Source organism: Patagioenas fasciata, chromosome 2 (genome assembly GCF_037038585.1).
Source record: "Patagioenas fasciata isolate bPatFas1 chromosome 2, bPatFas1.hap1, whole genome shotgun sequence".
NCBI classification, from domain to species: domain Eukaryota; kingdom Metazoa; phylum Chordata; class Aves; order Columbiformes; family Columbidae; genus Patagioenas; species Patagioenas fasciata.
This window is the reverse complement of record NC_092521.1, coordinates 161,984,030-162,004,712: the sequence shown is the minus strand read 5'-3', so window position 1 is coordinate 162,004,712 and position 20,683 is coordinate 161,984,030. Positions and strand designations below refer to the sequence as shown.

The 20,683-nt window shown below is 42.8% G+C and overlaps 1 protein-coding gene across 13 annotated transcripts in view; it reads right to left on the bottom strand.

Annotated features, from left to right (window-relative positions):
• Positions 1–20,683, bottom strand: part of KMT2C (lysine methyltransferase 2C) — a 208,179-nt gene that overhangs the window by 151,933 nt on the left and 35,563 nt on the right. For all 13 annotated transcript variants that reach the window (XM_065829905.2, XM_065829911.2, XM_065829907.2 and 10 more), the window contains one exon: positions 2,167–2,255. In XM_065829905.2, the coding sequence (XP_065685977.1) occupies positions 2,167–2,255 (89 nt within the window). The remainder of the gene's footprint in view (positions 1–2,166; positions 2,256–20,683) is intronic.

Sequence of the window (20,683 nt, the reverse complement as noted above, 5' to 3'; positions counted from 1 at the left end):
TGTGTCTATTCTGGTTCCCCCTGTAAGAATGGGATTTCAGACCTATGTATTTTTACTGGGCTTCTTCTCACTTCAAAGAACAGTTTGCAAAACCACCCTGGGCTCAGCACTGAAGGTGTTGTTAATAATATGTAAAGCCAAAGAATTACAGCTGTCACTACACTCCCTACACAGTAGTGTACCAGCAGTTGTTACATTTAGATTTCTTTTTGATTTCTCTTTTTTAAACATATTTAAAATTTACGATACTTGCCACTTATACTTTCTGTCCCCTTTGCCGATTTTCACAAGGCTGTTTCTAGTACATGGGATAGAAAGGGTAATAAATCAAATACAGGACACAATCAGAACCAGCTGTCCTTTCCCCTACTCTGTTTTTCTACAGACAAATGCCTGTTACAACTTCTTCACTTTCAACTTCAGCAACTGATAATTGCCTACTTGTAGAAGCTGCGAACAACCATCCAAGTTCACTACCACCAGCACCTTATTACCACGGGCAGAAAAACAACAGACAGAATAAAACAATGAGATATTCTCATGTTAAGCTTTCATCTAGACTCCCTCCACAAAGCATTAACAACGCTTAAACTCACCACAAGTTGTGACTAAACACTCATGACACTCCCCAAAGCCCAGAGGCCTCCTCTTCTACAGCTTTCAGTACCACAACCGTATTACTGTATGGCCTACATAAGATGCTGCTGCAAAATGGTCCTTTTGAGATGCTCTGCTTGTTCTCCACATGAATCTACACTAAGCACAAGTTCTTGTCTTCGAGGACTCCACAATTCTACCTCCTTTACTCACCAGCTATGAGAGTAATTCAACAACTCCCTCAACCCAGCAGCATTTCCATGCAATTGCCTCCCTGACCACCAGCTTCTGCTCTTAGCACCACGTTGCTCATTAGACATATAGGGCCACCTAATTAAATTTATAAAACCTGATGTCTCAATGCATTTTTAAGGTTTATTTCTGTCAAACCAACAAACTTCTGCTAATTGGCCACAGCTTCATCATTCCTGCCGGATTTCATCCTTCTACACATATTCAGTCCCTGGTTAGAAAGAGGCAAATGGCTACGACACATGCCTGGCAAAGGGATGACAGATCTTCACCACGGCCTTTCGCTCGTGTGTTGGCTCATGTTTGTCTCTTTAGACTCTTAACCTGCCAGAACAGAAATCACAGCCTGTTACAATAGCCCTCAGTCCGGTACAATGAGATCCCGCTGGTAACTGAAGCATTTGGGTACTATCGGAACAAATATTTACAAAAGCGAGAACAGAGATTTATCCTGTTTTCTAAGCAGCAGTAGGAAGCATTAACATTGGGTTATCCCGGTTATCCTTTTGGTATATAATCTGTAGTCAGCTGAAGGTCAATACGTAATAGTACATTTCAGTAGGTATTCTCAAAATAGCAGCTACTGCTTCAGAGCTTGTATTTTTGTTACATACAGACTTGAAAAAAAAGTAAAAGTCTCTACTAACCACAGAATCACAGAATCACACAGCATCACAGCATGTCAGGGATTGGAAGGGACCTCAAAAGCTCATCCAGCCCAATCTCCCCACCGGAGCAGGAACACCCAGCTGAGGTTCCACAGGAAGGTGTCCAGGCGGGTTTGAATGTCTGCAGAGAAGGAGACTCCACAGCCTCCCTGGGCAGCCTGGGCCAGGCTCTGCCACCCTCACCGGGAAAAAGTTTCTTCTCATATTTAAGTGGAACCTCTTGTGTTCCAGTTTGAACCCATTGTCCCTTGTCCTATCACTGGTTGTCACCAAGAAGAGCCTGGCTCCATCCTCCTGACACTCACCCTGTGCTGGACTCTCTCCAGCAGTTCCCTGTCCTTCTGGAACTGAGGGGCCCAGAACTGGACACAATATCCCAGATGTGGTCTCACCAGGGCAGAGTAGAACCACACCACAAAGAACCACACTACAACGGCATTCCCATTACACTATTTGAAAGCAATAGCTTCAAATAGCTTTAATTAATATAGGTTTAAATAATATAAGGTTTTTTTCCTTTTATATCTGTGCAAATGCACATCTTCTACTAACAAATTAAAGTAATTGTTCTTGTCTACCAAAGTCCTGCATAATTAAATGCATTTCCAAGAGCAATAGCCAGACGGCATCGACACTACATTCTCATTACCTGTTTCCACAGTGTTTTCTGTTTCTGCTGCCTCCAAACCATCCATACTGTCTTCATCCTCCACTGCAGTTTTTCCTCTACTCCGAGGCCTGAAAACGTAAGAAAGGAAAACTTTTTAAGCTGAAAGCCCTCCTAAAATTTCAAAGTTTTAACTTCATCCAGTATTTAAATCATTTCATTTTGAAGGATAATCGCCAGCACTAAGTTATGAAACATTTAAGCTAACCCATGATTTCAGTGTGGTACAGATCAGAAGCTTTCTCCCCTTGTTTCCTGTTGCAGGTAATGTTCTCAACAACCTACATTTGAATCATCAGTTGGCCTCATGTTTTTCTGATTATTCTCACAAGAAAAATACAATAACAAACTTTTACTGGTCCAAAAATACGTTAAATCAGCAAGACTTTAAGACACGAGCATCCTGTTGGCTCCACATTGGATGTAACTATAGATGTGAGAGAACACAATCCAAATCTGGCCAGTAGTTACATACGCTATTAAATAGATACCAACCCATTCCAAGCATCCTTGGAAGAAATATCTATAGAACAATAATGATGGTGGAGGAATTACATTGAAACACGTATTATTTCCAGTAAAACACCTAAAATAAAATGTCATGAGAGAAGACAAGATGTCATCACATTAAAAAGAGTCATCAGGTGAGGACAGCTCGTCAAAACTACAACACCTAGCAGACTTGTTTCCATTTCAGCCAAAGTCTGACAGAAAGCAGAGAGGTTTGCACCACAAATCCCAGCTTTTTTTCCCTGCCTGGCTCCTCAGCAACTACCGCGGTGGGCTGCTGAGAAGTCCAAGCATCCAGATTCCCAGCTGTTCAGCAGCCCATTTGAAAAGGAGCCAAGAGCTTGGCACCTCGCCTCCCAAATTTTCAGGCTGCTTGGCGACTGGCCCGCGTGCTGACGGAAAGCCCGGGAGACCCTGGGAGCCGCTGATTCCAAGTGCACAAATTTGGAGCGGTTTGGGGGACCTCGGCGGTTCTGACGTCCCGGAGCTCCCAGGCAACCACTGACCCGACCATTGGGGTGTGAATGGGGATGCCAGCAAACACACACCCCCTGCCCCCCAAAACAGAAAACCGCTCCGGTTCCTCTTTCACAGAGGACTCTGAAAGGCTTGGGTTTAGTTCTATGTTGGGGGAAGAGGGTGGTTTTTTTGGTTAAGTCATTAAATCATTCCAAAAGCAGCATTTCCTCATTTTGTAGAACCTCTCATAATGCTTAAATCTATCCAAACTATTTCTGCACAGCTAGGATCTGCTAAATGGGCTATGAAATAAACTCTACCATGCAAAACCTTTGGTTCTCATGGGTCAAAGAGGACAATGTGCAGAGAACTGGAACCACCTTTTGAGTCTACATATGTGGTTCTCCTGCTAGAGGAGTCACTGTCCTGGACCCCAAACAAGAAGACCCTTTCAAATGGTGTTTGGACCAGTTTTGTCTCTGTGATGAAGGAAAAGCAGAATTTAAATGAGGCTCAAACCAAAGCCCGAAAAAAAAACCCTCTCAAAAAAGAGACAGAGGGAAGAGGAAAGTGAGAAGAGACGATGGACAGAAGGACTTTCCTTGGCAACCCTACAAAATATCTTCAGGACAATGCTGAAAATCAAAGGGACAGTGAAAACCGCAGGGATACAAGTTTATCTTTCCCCTCCCTGCTCATCCATAAGCAGTGACAACATACGCATAACTCACAAAATAAGTGAAATCCTCCTTAGGCAAGTTGGAAGCCAGCACGGCCTTCAGTTACTTGTCACTTTACGAGCTTCCAGTGTAGTTTCTTAAAACTCAAGTTTCACAAATATTTAAACCAGAATAAACTTCACAGTGATCAGAAGAAACTCCCTTACACTCCTGCCTTCAGCCACCACGAAAGCCCATCCATGTGTATGGTGACCGGTGAGCTTGCTGGAAGGTGGACACGTGTTCTGGAAGTGGGGAGGACATGAATGTTTCAGTAGCATCTGAGATCATTGCACAGATTCATTCCCATCCAGAATGAAGAGTGGGGAGTAGAGCAAAAGGATCGTCAAACTCATTGGACAGAAGAGGATCATGGAATCAGAGAATCATTTTAATTAGAAAAGACCCTCAAGATCATCGAGTCCAACCATAACCTAACACTGCCACTAAGCCATGTCCCTAAGAACCTCGTCTAAGTGTCTCATAAACCCCTCCAGGGATGGTGACTCCACCACTGCCCTGGGCAGCCTGTTCCAATGCCTGACAACCCTTTCCAGGAAGAAATTTTTCCTAATACCCAATCTGAACCTCCCCTGGTGCAACCTGAGGCCATTTCCTCTTGTCCTATCACCTGTTACTTGGGAGAAGAGACCAACCCCCTCCATGCTCCAAGCTCCTTTCAGGCAGTTCAGAGATCAGAAGGTCTCCCCTCAGCTCCTGTTCTCCAGCTGAACCCCCCAGGTCCCTCAGCCGCTCCCATCACACTTGTGCTCCAGCCCCTCACCAGCTCCATTCCCTTCTCTCAACTCGCTCCAGCACCTCAAGGGCTTTCTTGGCGTGAGGGGTCCAAAACTGACCCCAGGATTCGAGGTTTGCCCTCATCAGTGCCCAGCACAGGGGGACGGTCACTGCCCTGCTCCTGCTGGCTACACTAGTGCTGGTACAAGCCAGGATGCTGTTGGCCTTCTTGGCCACCTGGGCACACGCTGGCTCATGCACCTCATCAGATGCATAGATTAAGTTCTTAGGGACATTGTTTAGTGTGCCAGAGTCAGGTTAATGGTTGAACTCAATGACCCTGAGAATCTCTTGCAACCAAAATGTTTCTATGATTCTGAGATCAAAGCACAGCAAGAAAAGGTAACACTCTTCTAACACTCAGAAAAACAACACGGTTGGTAAGAAAACAAGAGCATTTAAGTATTGCATTTCTTCTGGCTCTCCACACCATCCCAGTACATCAGGGATGGGAATGCAGGTGGGTAAATCACTGCCCTTGGTGCAGGAACACTCAGAAGCTTTACAGAGCACAACCGGCTAAGAACAGGGATTATTTCTAAATCCCATCCCAATTACTCTGCTACCAACTACCCATCCGCAGCGCAAAGCTACAGGTTAGTGCTACACCAGCTTTACTTTGAAATCACCACAAACCTAAATGATCATTCTGCTTCTTCACAACTGCCTCATTTCCGGATTCAGCACAACCCTGTATGTGGAGGTCACCGGACAGAGGAAGATGATGACTGTTTATGTTTATTTAATAATTAACATACAGCTTTAGATTTTCTATTAATTTCATGTATTAAACACCAAAGCACCTCACAAAGCCTTTAGAAACATTTTGTTTAAAACAAGAGCAGTACTCACTCCTTGAACTCCCTACCGTATTTTAGCAACCTATTTAACGCTAAAGAAAATCAGAGCTTTCAATTAATTAAACATAATTGCTTCTTTCAGCCAAAGATATAACTATGTCTGGTGTTTTCTTGCCATTCCCCTCCCCCAAATATACTACAAAAAGCCTTAATAATGCCATGCAGGTTTTCAACAAAACTGAAGTGGTGGCGGAAAAAATACTGGATTATATCATTAAATTATCTTTGCTAGTTACATTCATTTTACCATCATCAGAAGAGATTTTATAGACTACAAATTTATGTTTGGCTTAGAGAAAAAAATAATTCAAGTCACAAAACAGTGAAATATATACCATACTGACAACTATAATTTAATGTTTCCACAGCAAATGTCATTTGGGAAGGCCATACAGCATACCTAATCAACATTTGTAGTAAGAATGGATTGTTTAATGTTACTTGCATTAAATTCATACATTTAATGGTTTTGTACATAAGGCTTTTGGCTGGTTTGCATAACACTAGATTTTTCCACTGACAAACCCTGTATATGTTTTATTTTTCTATTTACCTATTCCACTCCCTCTTAAACGAAGTGGATGAAGCAACCTGTGCTCTGTTCTCCTCCTGGGACTTGACTTTTCCTCTCAAGTTCATGGTCTGCAGGAGGATGCGACACGGCTGCTGCGGCCCCACAGCAACAGGGCCAGTGCCGGCTGCTCCAAACAGCGATGGGACAGCAGCCCCGCACTGCTCCACATCCCAAAGTTCAAACCCCCTGCAATTCCGCCTGGGGAAAAGGATCTGGGGGTGTTGGTCGACAGCAGCTGAACATGAGCCAGTGTGTGCCCAGGTGGCCAAGAAGGCCAACAATATCCTGGCTTGTATCAGGAATTGTGTGGCCAGCAGGACCAGGGCAGTGACCGTCCCCCTGTGCTGGGCATTGGGGAGGCCAAACCTCGAATCCTGGGGTCAGTTTTGGGCCCCTCACGCCAAGAAAGCCCTTGAGGTGCTGGAGTGAGTTGAGAGAAGGGAATGGAGCTGGGGAAGGGGTTGGAGCACAAGTGCGATGGGAGTGGCTGAGGGACCTGGGGGGTTCAGCTGGAGAACAGGAGCTGAGGGAAGACCTTCTGATCTCTGAACTGCCTGAAAGGAGCTTGGAGCATGGAGGGGGTTGGTCTCTTCTCCCAAGGAACAAGTGATAGGACGAGAGAAAACAGCCTCAAGTTGTGCCAGGGGAGGTTCAGATTGGATATTAGGAAAAATTTCTTCATGGGAAGGGTTGTCAGGCATTGGAACAGGCTGCCCAGGGCAGTGGTGGAGTCACCATCCCTGGAGGGGTTTAGAAGACACATAGACGAGGTTCTTACGGACATGGTTTAGTGCTGGAGTTGGGTTATGGTTGGACTTGATGATCTCGAGGGTCTCTTCAACCAAAACGATTCTATGATCCCAAACTTTCTTCCTAGGAGGGGTAACCACATCACACTTTTACATCTCATTGCAGAAACCCCATGAGCTCACAATGGCAGAAATGCCGAGCACAGCTGAGCCGCATCTGCTACAGCTCACAAACCAAGAACAAAATGTACGGGCAGAGCCCGACCAACATGGACTCTACAAGAAAACAACAATAAATATTAGTCAGTACAAGAGGCAGTGGGCTGGGTACACGCTGAGCTGCTGCCAAGGCTCCCACAATTGGCTTCCTCGCTCGCCTTTTGCCTACAATGGAACTCAATTGAAAAAGAAACAAAAGCACATCTATTAATGTTTAAAAGAACAGATCCACTGAGGGAAATATAACTTCTTTAAGTGTTTGAAGCACATCCAGCGTTTCATGAAAGCAAGTCAACAAAAGACAAAACTACACTTTTTTACGTACGTAGGACTCCATTTGAATATAATTACTGTCTGCAATAATTTTACTTGTATTTGCATAAAATTGAGTCATTTATCAAAATCCTTTGTGACCTACTCCTCAATTTGTTATCAATTACCTTTCTTCATTAATGCCTTTCATTAATCTCCATCTTTATATATATCATAGTAAACAAAAATCTCGTCATTTTTCTCCGGGTATGCAACTAATTAAATTTAACCCACAGGAAAACGAGCCCAGAAAACCCTTTTGCAGGGCTCAGCAGAGCGTTAGGTCCTCACTCGGCATCGGGGAAAAGCCTCATTGAGCGGCTTCTGCCAAATGGAACCAAGAGCAGCACGATGCACAACGCCAGGGGACATGGGGAATGGTCTCAGTCACCTGACAGTGATCAAATACTCATTTTTTTTCCTGTTTCTTTAATGTATGACATTTTTGTACGTTTGGATTTGCGTGTGTGGTGGTTTTGGTTTCGTTTGGTTGGCTTTGCTTGGGTTTTGTTCTTTTATTTCATTTGTTTGTTTATGGTTTTTCTTAAGGGTGGTAGCAACAGCCCCACAACCTGACGAGCACAATGGAGCTCAAAAGCACATCTTGGATCTTACTCATTCTTTCCACAAAGTGGTCATGAATAAGACCATGGGCCAACATGTCCTGGAGCCCCATTAATTAACTGACAAAGCCACTGTCCTCAGCTGCCCATTACCACCAGGCTGCTGGTTTATGATCACCCACAAGTTACTGCCAGACACCAGATTCTCCAAGTTAAGTGGCTACCAACCAAATCAGGTGACAATTTGTTCAGAATTCACCACCACCTTATTAATCCGGTGCGTTTTGTTTCATCTTTATGAGAATGTGCACACACGAACTGCTCCACAGCTTCTGCCTCTTCCTCAAATGCCAAAATCTCTAGATGGTGTGAGGAAGAAACCACCGTCCCTCCTACACTTTGCAAAATGCTGAGCACGATGATGCTACTAAATATAGAAAACTGGGCCAATAACCTTAAAAAGCGGTGGAACATCTGGGATACAGCGACATCCTAAACCAGCACAGATGTCTTGTTAAATGAACATCTGTCCACAGCCTCGCCCTGGAAGATGGTACAGGAATGAGGGATGAAAAGGCTCAATTAGTGCTGCCAGCACTACTAACGAATTAATGTTCGCACCACGCTTGCACAAGCGAAAGCTGTTTGCAAGGATCTTTTTAACAGGTGTGCAAAAGCACATGCTCCCACTATTTCTGAACCGTAAGTCATAGGGAGAGTTGTAAAAGTTTAGTTGTGCTTAAGTATAAGCTACAATACCCTAAGGTTCAGCCACCCCGCTTCTCCAAAAATAAGCCCTACCCCCAAAAATAAGCCCTAGCGTGATTTTTCAGAATGTCCAACACATAAGCCTTAGTCTAAAAATAAGCCCTAGTTACAATTCATTTAAAAGTCAATTTAAAAAGTGTCCACGCAGTCATGCATGTAAAAAAGTCATCACATTTTGGAGCAAAACTTAATATAAGACCCTGTCTTATTTTCAGGGAAACAGGGGAGTAGCCCCATGCAAAGGAAACCACAGCAAGTAAGAACCAATTCACAGAAATATCTACAAGGAGAGCAGTTTTATACCCTCTGAACACTACTTTTCAATGTAGTCTTTATTACTTGTAAGAGTTGAGCAAATTCTGCGTCCATGTTTGGATAAAACGAATTATATGGCCCTGGAAGCAAGGCAGACGCCAGCCAGCTAGAGTTAATTTCAGTAGTTCTAAACGCTAACAAGCCTAAAATAAGAAACTCACTATCTTATTGACTCTGGCTTCAAACTGATTTGGATTTAGAAGATTTATAAGAGGATTTTTTAATTGAGCAACCAGTAACACATGAAAATATTTTCTGTATTTGCCCTCCATAACATTTTCTTTTGCTCATTATAAAAAAAGAAGTCAACGTGTACTTTATTTCTATTTGTTATATTAGATATGTATACAGTAAAGGCAGAAAGACCCCGATGTATGAAACAGATGTGCAACAGAAACACCACAAGTGATGCAAAGTTGAAAACACCTGACCTTTTAGTAGTAGAGAGAAGTGAAAGATTGAAGGAAACCTTTTTCTTTTTAAACATCTACAGAAGCAGACTTATTACTATCTCATTATAGAACTTGCTCAACCTTCAGTTTTATTATTAAAAGATCTCAAAAACATACTTGATATTGCCAATTAGCCTCCTGGTACAATCAAAGAAAAGTGTGTCTCAATATTTCTAATTTATTAAGCATAATAATATTTTCATAAGTTGATACATCATGGAGAAGCGACCCAGGTTACCTTTAAAACCAAAACATTGCAACTTCCCATCCTGCATCTCCTTTAACCATCTAAAAGACATTATTCCTTCACTCAACATTATTCATTCAGCCGTGTTCAGTGCTGAAACTTCTTTCACATCTATATTTTATATGGTTACTACTGAGAGCACTTAACACCTGAAAAAAATTATAGCCTTTGAGATCAGGGATATGAAAATAAGTGAAAAAGCAGCAGCATCTGTTCCACGATTCTTATCTAAACTTTTGCAGCTCTCCCCTGTGAAAGGGAGATTTGTCAAACATTTCCTACACTACTCAAAGAAATGCAAATAAGAGTCTTTGAAAGATTATTTGTACTGAATGTTGTAGGTGCATCTTTGCTTTCATTCCAGAGCACAGTTGCTGTTGACTCTAAGCTAATAAAGGGGAACCGGCTGAGGAACACAGAGGCCACCTGAGACAGGTTCTGGGTAAAATACCACGTGTCAAAACAACCTTGCACTGCACAGCTCCAGCAACAATGTAAAGGCCAAATGAATTAGTACTTTGGAGTAAATGTGAAGTTTGGGCTACTTGTATTTTCAGCTTCTTGAATGGTTACTCGCACTACGTGGGCGCTCAGGCCAATATGGGAGCAAAATTACTTTCCGTGGGAGCTGGAGGAGCGGCAAGTAGGAGGGATGGGATGGGATGGGATGGGATGCGATGGGATGGGATGGGATGGGATGGGATGGGATGGGATGGGATGGGATGGGATGGGATGGGATGGGATGCGATGGGATGGGATGCGATGGGATGGGATGCGATGGGATGGGATGCGATGGGATGGGATGCGATGGGATGGGATGCGATGGGATGCGATGTCCTGGCAGTAGCTTGTCAGATCTGCCTGCCCAAATCAAAGAGGTGTAATTACTGTAAGAGCAATGTCATCTCTCTGCTGGAAAATCTCCATCTCAACTCGGTTTTGCAGAAGGCCACAGATCCAGGAGCCTGGAGCTGCACTCTGGTGGATGATGAGGCTGCTCTGGCCAAAGCGATTGTCTCCAGCCTTTGCTCTTCTCTCCCCTGAAGTTCGAGTTGTTCAGTTTGAGCCTGGAACTGCTCTTTTGAAAAGATCAAGCAGATGAAGACTATCCTGAAACAGAGCCTTACTAACAAGGCCACAAAATCTTCCCAACTTGTTACCCATTCGGGAACATCCTCAGTGAGCTGGTGAGAGAAACAGGGGGTCCCAGCAGCCAAGGACAGAATTAGGAGGATTCATTATTGATAAGTCACAAGTATATAAAATAATAAACTTTTCACATGAACACATCAAATACCCATGGAGTCACAGCTCTGCTACAGCCACCTATGGACCGAAATATTGAGGCTGGTGCTACCACACCGCAATTTACTTCTGCAAACCTTTTTGTGATACCATCACATGAGAAAATCTGAGTTTGATGTTAAAATGATGAAGCCAGGTTGCCTGATCTAAATGTATGGACTGTTCAGATTTGAAGGCAGTTCAAATAACAGAGCGAGAAATCGTATTAACGGCTTTCAGACCTTTCAGCTTGCTTTTTACTTTTCAAACTGACTATTTACACATCTATAAATTCTGTGAGTGAAAATTACTTTTGGTCAAATCTCTCTCATGTTAACCCAGCAATATATGGCATGAAAAATTGCTACAGGTTCTTATTTCTCAAGAACCATCTTCCAATGATAGGTCGTCTCATTATCTGACTTGCAGTTTACGGTTTAGTTCTGTAACACAAAACACATGACATGCAGACCTCAACCATTATACATATTTCAGAAATAATTCTATTAAAAAAAAAGTTCTGATGTAATTACGACCTTCTGACACATTATGTATTTGCAGTTCTGCACAAACTACATCCTTTAGACATTTGTTACCAAGGCACTTGGTAACTATCAAAACGATGCAAACCAACATATCAGAATTTCAGCACTTGGATTGTTTTTAAAAACCTTTTCTGGAAGCACGTAAGACAAAACTTCAGGACCAGCACCAGCTACAGGTAGAGCTGTCTGCACGTCTCCCAGCTGCTCCTGTGTATCTACCTGGCTCCAGACCTGGTAATGAAAAAATTCATCCCCAAAAGGGTTGTTGGGCATTGGAACAGGCTGCCCAGGGCAGTGGTGGAGTCACCATCCCTGAAGGGGTTTATAAGACACATAGATGAGGTTCTTAGGAACATGGTTTAGTGCCAGAGTTAGGTTATGGTTGGACTCGATGATCCTGAGGGTCTCTACCAACCCAAAACAATTCTACGATTCTCTGGCTATATTCTTAATGATTCTTCCAACCAACAGTCTGTGTGAGGCTCTTTGATGAATTTGCTAAGTAACGCTCACCAAGATCACTGAATGATTTTGCACGTCCTTTTTTTACAGGCAAGGAGAAAGAAATGGCAACACTAACTGTTGAGAGACCACCGGCACTGTCACAACCACCAACCTCCTGACCTCTGCAAGAGTTTCACGCGGCACCTGCACCATCAACCACCACGTGTCCACACTTCTCCTTCCTTCAAGGAAACAAAACTACATCAAAATGTGCTACTGCATCAAACACTGTCTTGTCTTGATGGGTAGAATAAGCATCCACTTGCATCAGAACACAAGATTTGTTTCTCCATGACGATGGCTATGGGAAGCTTTAACTCCTCCAGTCTTGTGACAACCACAATGCCCAAAATTTTTTACCCACAGTAGACCAAGCTCACACCTTTTTGAAGAATTAAGAATTAGCCAGCTCCTGGCCCTTGCATACACTGCAGGGTCTACCCGCTGCTCTCTTCTGGATAAAGGTGGCAATTCAATGGCAAGGGCTGTAATTCTCATGTCTGGTGATTTGAAGCTCCTGTAGATAAAATTGAGCGGATCTGAGTCATCATGCAGGAGAAACAGCTGCCAAGTACTTGGAACTTGGTGGAAGTTCTGGTCTCTGCGAACAGATTTTTGTAATTTTAGCACCATTAATTAAGAGTCATTTTCAAAGATTCCCTTTTGAAACTTCGCAGTCTGCTGGAGTCTTACCACAGGAAGACTGTGAACATTAGTCTAAAATGCATTTGTCTGTTTATATTAAATATTCTCAGTGGACAGATGAAGTGCAGGTGCAGACGGTGCTGCCTGCATCACCCCAGCCATGCAGCGGGCAGGTACACAAATACCCCCGTGGTCTAGGGTAGGATCGCAGAATCATTTCTGTTGGAAGAGACTCTCAAGATCATCGAGCCCAACCATAACCTAACTTGAGCACCAAACCATGTCCCTAAGAACCTTGTCTAAACGTCTTTTAAACCCCTTCAGGGATGGTGACTCCACCACTGCCCTGGGCAGCCTGTTCCAATGCCTGACAACCCTTGCCATGAAGAAGTTTTTCCTAATATCCAATCTGAATCTCCCTGGCGCAACTTGAGGCCATTTCCTCTTGTCCTATCACTTGTTACTTGGGAGAAGAGACCAACCCCCTCCATGCTCCAAGCTCCTTTCAGGCAGTTCAGAGATCAGAAGGTCTCCCCTCAGCTCCTGTTCTCCAGCTGAACCCCCCAGGTCCCTCAGCCGCTCCCATCACACTTGTGCTCCAGCCCCTCACCAGCTCCGTTCCCTTCTCTCAGCTCATTCCAGCACCTCAGGGGCTTTCTTGGCGTGAGGGGCTCAAAACTGAGCCCAGGATTCAAGGTTCTTACTCAAAAGATCAGTCTTGTACCCAGCAACTACAGTCTGCATACGACAATCACAAAAAGTTTCAACCATTGCTTTTATTCATTGTTTGTTCAGTTGGGATAATCAGAAAACAATGCAGATACTCAACTCTTACCCATAATATCAATTTCTTTAAGAGAAACTAAATCCCGTTCAAATGACATTGTTCTGAGAAGTTTCCAGATCTTCGATCCATCAAAATGCATCAGTCAGCTCAGAACATCTCATGCCTTCCCACCACATAAAGCTCAGAATCTTTTATCTCAAATCAGTTTTACTGGTGGCTTAAGACCTCATAGCAAACACAGATCTTCCCATAGATTACACGGAAAATAACTCTGGTCACTACTTTTGAAATATTCCTGATCCCACCAAGACCACAAAAGCCCAAAGTGCTATAAATAACCCGCTTTCATGCAAGATGCTGACCTGGAACACATTAAGATAGAATTTTCTCAATAATACCCAAATTAATTGATGGCATGTAAGAAAAGTAGTTCTTGCACATTAACTACAGTTTGTCATTACCAATCTAAAATGGATTTTGACAAGGAAAAAACACAACAGAAATGAATGTCATATCACCACGTATCTTTTCCATCTGTTAGCACCCTTAGTGCTCCTTATAAAGAAATGCATTTTTACTTCAGATAATGTCAACAAGTATTGTGAAATATTTTTCATTTCAATAAAACCGCTAAACCTAAGAAAGCCAAAGGGAAACACACAAGATCTGCTTCCTAATTAAAAATCCATTAAAACGTATTCAGAAGATTTGGAAAAAACCTCAGAAGAATAAAAATAGACCTGAAAAGAAAATGGGCAATGTAATTAGACGGGTGTCAGGGTAAATTTATCATTCACATGAATTGGTTTTTCTTTTACCAACATTGTTTTCAAACTAGAAGTAAATCCTAAAAGCCAGCTCATGGAAACTATTTTTATAGCAGAGTAAACAAAGCTCTGGCAATACTATTGTGAAATATAAACAACAATACAAGCAGCATAATAAGCAACGCTCCGAAGCGCAGTCACAACTAATACGAGTCTTCAAACACGTTTAAAAGCTTCTGTATAAACAGATATATGGATCTCTAGGGGCGTGGATAAGGCAGAAACACCACGTTCTGCTAAACAAAACCATCCGATAGCTTCTTACATCCCCAAAGAGGCTTCTTCTAACACATAGATGCGAATTTGCCTTCTGACAATTACGGATAGGTTACAAATAGCCTCAAATAATTATAATAGAGAACTTCTAATCTTCTGCTCGAGGGACTGTTAAATTATGATCTTTATTTGGGACAATGATCATTGCTCGGCTCCAATGTTTTCTAAATTTCACCTCTTTTTGTTTGAGACCACTACAAACCACACAAAGCTACTTTTTCGACTTTCTTCTCCATGCCAGTCTTCTGTCCATTACGATTAAATACATAAATTCACAGCATTTTTCAAAAAACTGCTATTCCTTCATTTCTTTAATATGCCCTTAAAGAAAAAAATGAGAAAAGGTAAGATAATAAGACGGGTCTTCCAGCACTTGATGCTAGAGGAGCTGCACTACCTGATCATCTCCTTCACCCCAGCGCCAGAGATCAGGCTGTGCCACAAGTGCCACCAGGGGAATGATGGATGGCTCAGCCCACGTCACCCGAGACGGGTCAGAGTTACAAACAAAATTGCATCTGTGTCACACGATAGGGGCACGTATCCAGCAGACCTCCTAACAGCAGCTACTACAATGGAAGTCATCCAAGAGGATCAACTGATCCCTCCAGGTCAAGTTCCTTCAGGGCCACGGTCCAAGGACACGCGGGCACCGAGCTCGGTCCCGTTACTGCGTTGTGAGTTGCAAAAGGTCCTGAAGTCACAGAACCACAGAATCACAGAATGTTGGGGATTGGAAGGGACCTGGAAAGCTCATCCAGTGCAATCCCCCGCTGGAGCAGGAACACCCAGCTGAGGTTCCACAGGAAGGTGTCCAGGCGGGTTTGAATGTCTGCAGAGAAGGAGACTCCACAACCTCCCTGGGCAGCCTGGGCCAGGCTCTGCCACCCTCACCATGAAGAAGTTTCTTCTCAAACTTAAGTGGAACCTCCTGTGTTCCAGTTTGTACCCATTGCCCCTTGTCCTATCATTGGTTGTCACCGAGAAGAGCCTGGCTCCATCCTCCTGAACACTCACCCTTTATGTATCTGTAAACATTCATGAGGTCACCCCTCAGTCTCCTCTTCTCCAAGCTCCAGAGCCCCAGCTCCCTCAGCCTTTCCTCACACAGGAGATGCTCCACTCCCTTCAGCATCTTTGTTGCCCTGTGCTGGACTCTCTCCAGCAGTTCCCTGTCCTTCTGGAACTGAGGGGCCAGAACTGGACACAATATTCCAGGTGTGGTCTCACCAGGGCAGAGCAGAGGGGCAGGAGAACCTCTCTGACCTACTGATCACCCCCCTTCTAATCCACCCCAGGTACCATTGGCCTTCCTGGCCACAAGGGCCCAGTGCTGGCTCGTGGTCATCCTGCTGTCCCCAGGACCCCAGCTCCCTTTCCCCTACATTGCTCTCCAACAGGTCGTTCCTGCGACTTCTCTCCAGTTCCACAGACACCATCAAGTTTAAACAGACTAGACAGCATGTTTTGAAGATTAAGAGGAAATTAACTCCCAAAAACCTATGTTCAGTATGGAGAAAACACCAAAAATGTTCAACGTTCAAACACGCTGACTTGAAGACTTCAAAATACTGTTAAAAGAAAATCTAAAAATTAACACAGATTTAATTTACACCCAGCAAAACACAGCTAATTTTCATCCAGATCAGTCACCCTGTTACATTTACTAGATGTCCACAAACGTTGGTGCTGGAAGCAGCACTGGAGAAGAGCAGAGACAGGGAAAATTAGCCAGAGAATGAGAAATGAGGCAAATGAAGCTTCTTTTGGTGACAATGTAAGCGATGCTGCTTTAAAGGATTTGAAAATTACAAAGTGAATCACTCCATAACTTTTTTCAGAAGCCACCAGAAAAGAAAAAACAACAGTAACAAAGAGACTCAGAAATGATACTGAAATTCATTTATAATGGGACTATTTGTATATCTACCTCATCTTTTCTGAGCATAGACCTTCTGGAATGACAGCTTCTTAGATATTTATACTTTTATTTCAGCTTGCTTTCTGCATATACACATATGCTTCTAATTAACATTTACAGCAGGAAAGCTCAGATCTACTCGCCAGACCACATAGCCTCAAAAATTATCTTAATCAAACCTTTCAGAAGTACTTCCAGGTACCAAAAGCTGGCAGAGCAGCTCGGTAACATCTGTACTTGCAACTAATTGTGAAGAGGACACTGCCAAGGGAAGCACATACAAGTGGGTGTAACTTACACAGGCCCTACGGCCACGCAGATTTACCCCAGTATTGCCCCAGTATCACAACAGGAGAACAGGGGCTGGTTCACAGTTTGGCCACACATGAATTCCAGCACCAAAACCTTTAGGTTTTTATTACAACACCACTTCTGCAAAACTGATTTTTTTTTCCCCCTCTATTTTTGCACACTGAAATATCTCAAAGTACCTGGAAGCCTTCGCGATAACAAGAGAACTACAGCTGGGGTACACTGTGTCCTCAAAATCTTACAAATTGGTCGTATTTTGCAATCAGTATATTAAAGATTTCATTTGAAATGAATCTTCGACCACAAAGATGTTCAACACTTAAGGCACCATCCAAGAAAAAGTTGCTGAAGGAAACATTAACCAAACAGAAACCCGACTGCTCGTGATGCCAGAACCATTATCCAAGTGAGTCCAATATCCACAAATATCACTCAATAACCACATCATCTCTCAGAAAGGCACTCACTTTTCCATACCCTTTGTTGTTTGTTCCTCCTCATGAATTCACACCCATTTCCATGTGAATTTCCCCCATTTCAGTTTTCAGCCGCTGGCTCCTGTTGTACTTTTCCTGGTCCATCAGGGAACCCTCAGTATTTTCTCCACTGCAGATATTATCCACTGTAACCAAACTACTACTTAGTTTTAGGGTTTGGATTCTCCATCCTCCCACAATCTATCAGACTCAGCACCTTTAACTTCTTCGCCAAAACAATTTCCTCCAAGCTTTCTACCATTTTTGGTCCACTTCACCACTTTTCACCAACTTTTTGGTCTTTATAATCACAGCCACCAGAATCACATTAAAATGGCAGAAGCCAATCTCGCAGTCTCTGTGACAAACGGAGCTTTGGGACAGATCCACAAACATCCCACGCACTAAATCCCTTTCCAGAAATGCTCCTTTCCAGACTGTAGCCCCATCCTACACCTCCACACACTGATACCATCACCTTCTTACATTGAAGAGCATTTTAAGTGCTTACTCAATCCAAACGCCACTTTTGCCTCTGCCCTACGCTCATCCCCATCATTCTAGATACAGATTTCACAAGCAGTAGTTGTTATTAATATTGACTGCTACCAGGTTTCATTGCTGGACGACCAGCCAAAAAACCCAAAGCAAAACAACAACAGTTCCCAAAGACAACCAAGTGCTTTGTCAGCCAGCCCTTAACACAATTACAGGAGGTTTTATTCCACTGAATAATTCAAACACATCATTTTAACCGGAATATCAAACACCGTTAGGCCCAGCATCTTTAAAGAAATCTATTTACGTTTTGTCTTTATAGAAAATTATGGATAAAGGACCACATCAGGTGACCCAATATCCACATCAAGGGCAACTTCTAACACTCACACAGTGGAAAAATGATAGGATGAAAAGGGAAGGAATAGGAACACAAACAGCAAACCTCAGAATTCCTGCCTCTGCAGAATGCAATAAATCTATTTATTTCCAAAATAAGAAGTTAGAAGCCATCAATCCTCCGCACCTCTTCATTTCTGCATGTTCAACACACAGCTGGCCCAGCAGCGAGGGGTTCGCTCTCCCAACAAGTCTCGTCTTCCAAACCTTCTGGATTTCATTGGGAACCACGGGACTCCACAGTGTGTACTTCAATACGCTTTTCAGCGTAATAAAACATACTACTGAAATTACGAGATCTAAAAAACAATGACTTTATTGCTTCTTACAACTTTTTCCACTGTAAAATTCAACTCCAAGGTTGTAATTGGCAGGGACAAAATTATGTAGCAATTAGGGCATGACAGCAAAAGCAAACAAGAACTGAAAATGGGTTCGACACTTCTGGTAACAAGCAGGTAATTATCACAGCAGCTTGAAAGGGGCATAATCAACCAAACTGACATCATCCCTCCCACATAATAAAATGTGAAATCCCTTTACGTGCAGTGTAGCTCTTACACACAGCTGGTAAATGCTGCCGGTCTAGTCGTGATGTCTGTGGAGCAGCTGAGCTTACATTTGGGACAGCTCAACAGTGGGTAATTTCATTTATTCATTCAGAATGCTAATAACTATAACAGGTTTTGATCCATTGTGGACTAGAGATTATTTCTAGAAAATGGTATTTTATCAAAACGCCTTGTCTTCTCTGAGCATAGCTTTGTTTGCAGAGTTCCTAGAATGCATTAATAGAACAAAAACCTCTGCCTAAACGGCACAGTTGCTGTTACACGGCTGCCTACAAGACAAAATAGGTTTAATATTTTTAATACAAAAACAGCAAGTTGCTGCTCTTAAATATACTCAACTCTTTAATTACCACATTTCACCAACACCACTTTATTTTCCCCAGGACACATTTTATTTCACCTTGGATGTGAGCATTAACTGTTGTGTCCAAGCAGCACTACCCTGCTGTTCCTACCGACACAAAGTCCAGCTGTGTAATAACTGGTAACGCATTCATCTTCATAACATATTTCAGGTAATTACAATACGAGCTGTAAAATACACTCATTTATTGCCTGGTCCCCTTTCGATGTTATTTTATCGCAGGATTCTCATTCTCAGCAGTGCAACATCTGGAAAACCCGACTGGCTCAATGGTGGTTGTTTTATCTGTTAGAGGCGATTGGGGGGACCCTCCTTCTCCTTTTTCTGTATTTTGTGTATTCCTCACCTACGTTCCTCTCCAGTTTCTCTCTCCTCATGTTGACAAATCCATTTACCCCCTAATCCCGCCGTCTGCCCGCAACTATTTCCATCCAGCCCTGATTTTCAGATGGGTTCTCGTTCCTCGTTTCTCGGATACGAGCAATTTCAAATGCACCGGAATCGCCGCTCAATTCCTATTGATTTTTTCAAGTGAAATTTCCACAAAACATTTACAGAGTACCTGCACCTATCGTTTTGCGAACTGTGCTGTAAGCACCCTAAGTAAAAAGATATGAATTATAAACACTTATTTTCTCATCTTCAAAAGCTCAGCGCTAACACAGCACAACACGAACATCACACCCGTTATGCTGAGTTATCCATTCTATTGGCATCTCGAGCAATCTATTCTTTTGCATAATATTCTCACAAAGATAACCCTTGGATCTCAGCTTTTAAAGAGTACTAAGGTAATTTCAAACAACAATATTCATTTTGAAATCTCAATTTGATGAGTGTGTATCCCAGACATGCCTTGACTTGCGGAAGGTTTAGTTCACCGGCAAGTGAAACAGATGCAGGCACAATAGGAGCTACTTGATTGATGACTAAACATTACATTAGAAAGCAGTTAATACTACACCAAATCTTGTCCTTTTTTTTTTCCTGCATATCCCAATCATTTTATATCTCAAGTTACTTACAGAGGTAGAAATTGTGCAAGATTTAAAATTTTATCAACGATCTTGTTAACTAAAAGCACAAGTTTTCCAACGTAAAACTAAACCATAGGAAGGGAAATGAAGCACTAACCTTAAAGCTATAAAAGTAAAATAATAATAATACAAATTATTTTTAAAACAATTGCTATCAAAGGGATCTCTTCCTTTTAATCACATAGCTTCTGTGAACACTACGATTCTACTGTGAGAATCTGCAAACGCAGAAAATAGCTTTATACACAACACTCCCAAAATCCAGCATGGGTTAAAGCAAAACTCACAGGGCTCGGGACAACGGTCAAACATTCACCTGAATTAACACGTAAACCACACGTAGCCTTTATAAATTGAGGTTATGCTGCAAGACGCGAGTTGGCAGCCAGGTTCTCCGCGCAGGTTACTCGCAGTTGTATTGGCAGAGGAACAGGGCTGAGCAGCTGCACCAGAAGGCGACCGAGCACCCAAGTCTCTGCAGTCGTGGCCTTAAATGCCCCGTAAATG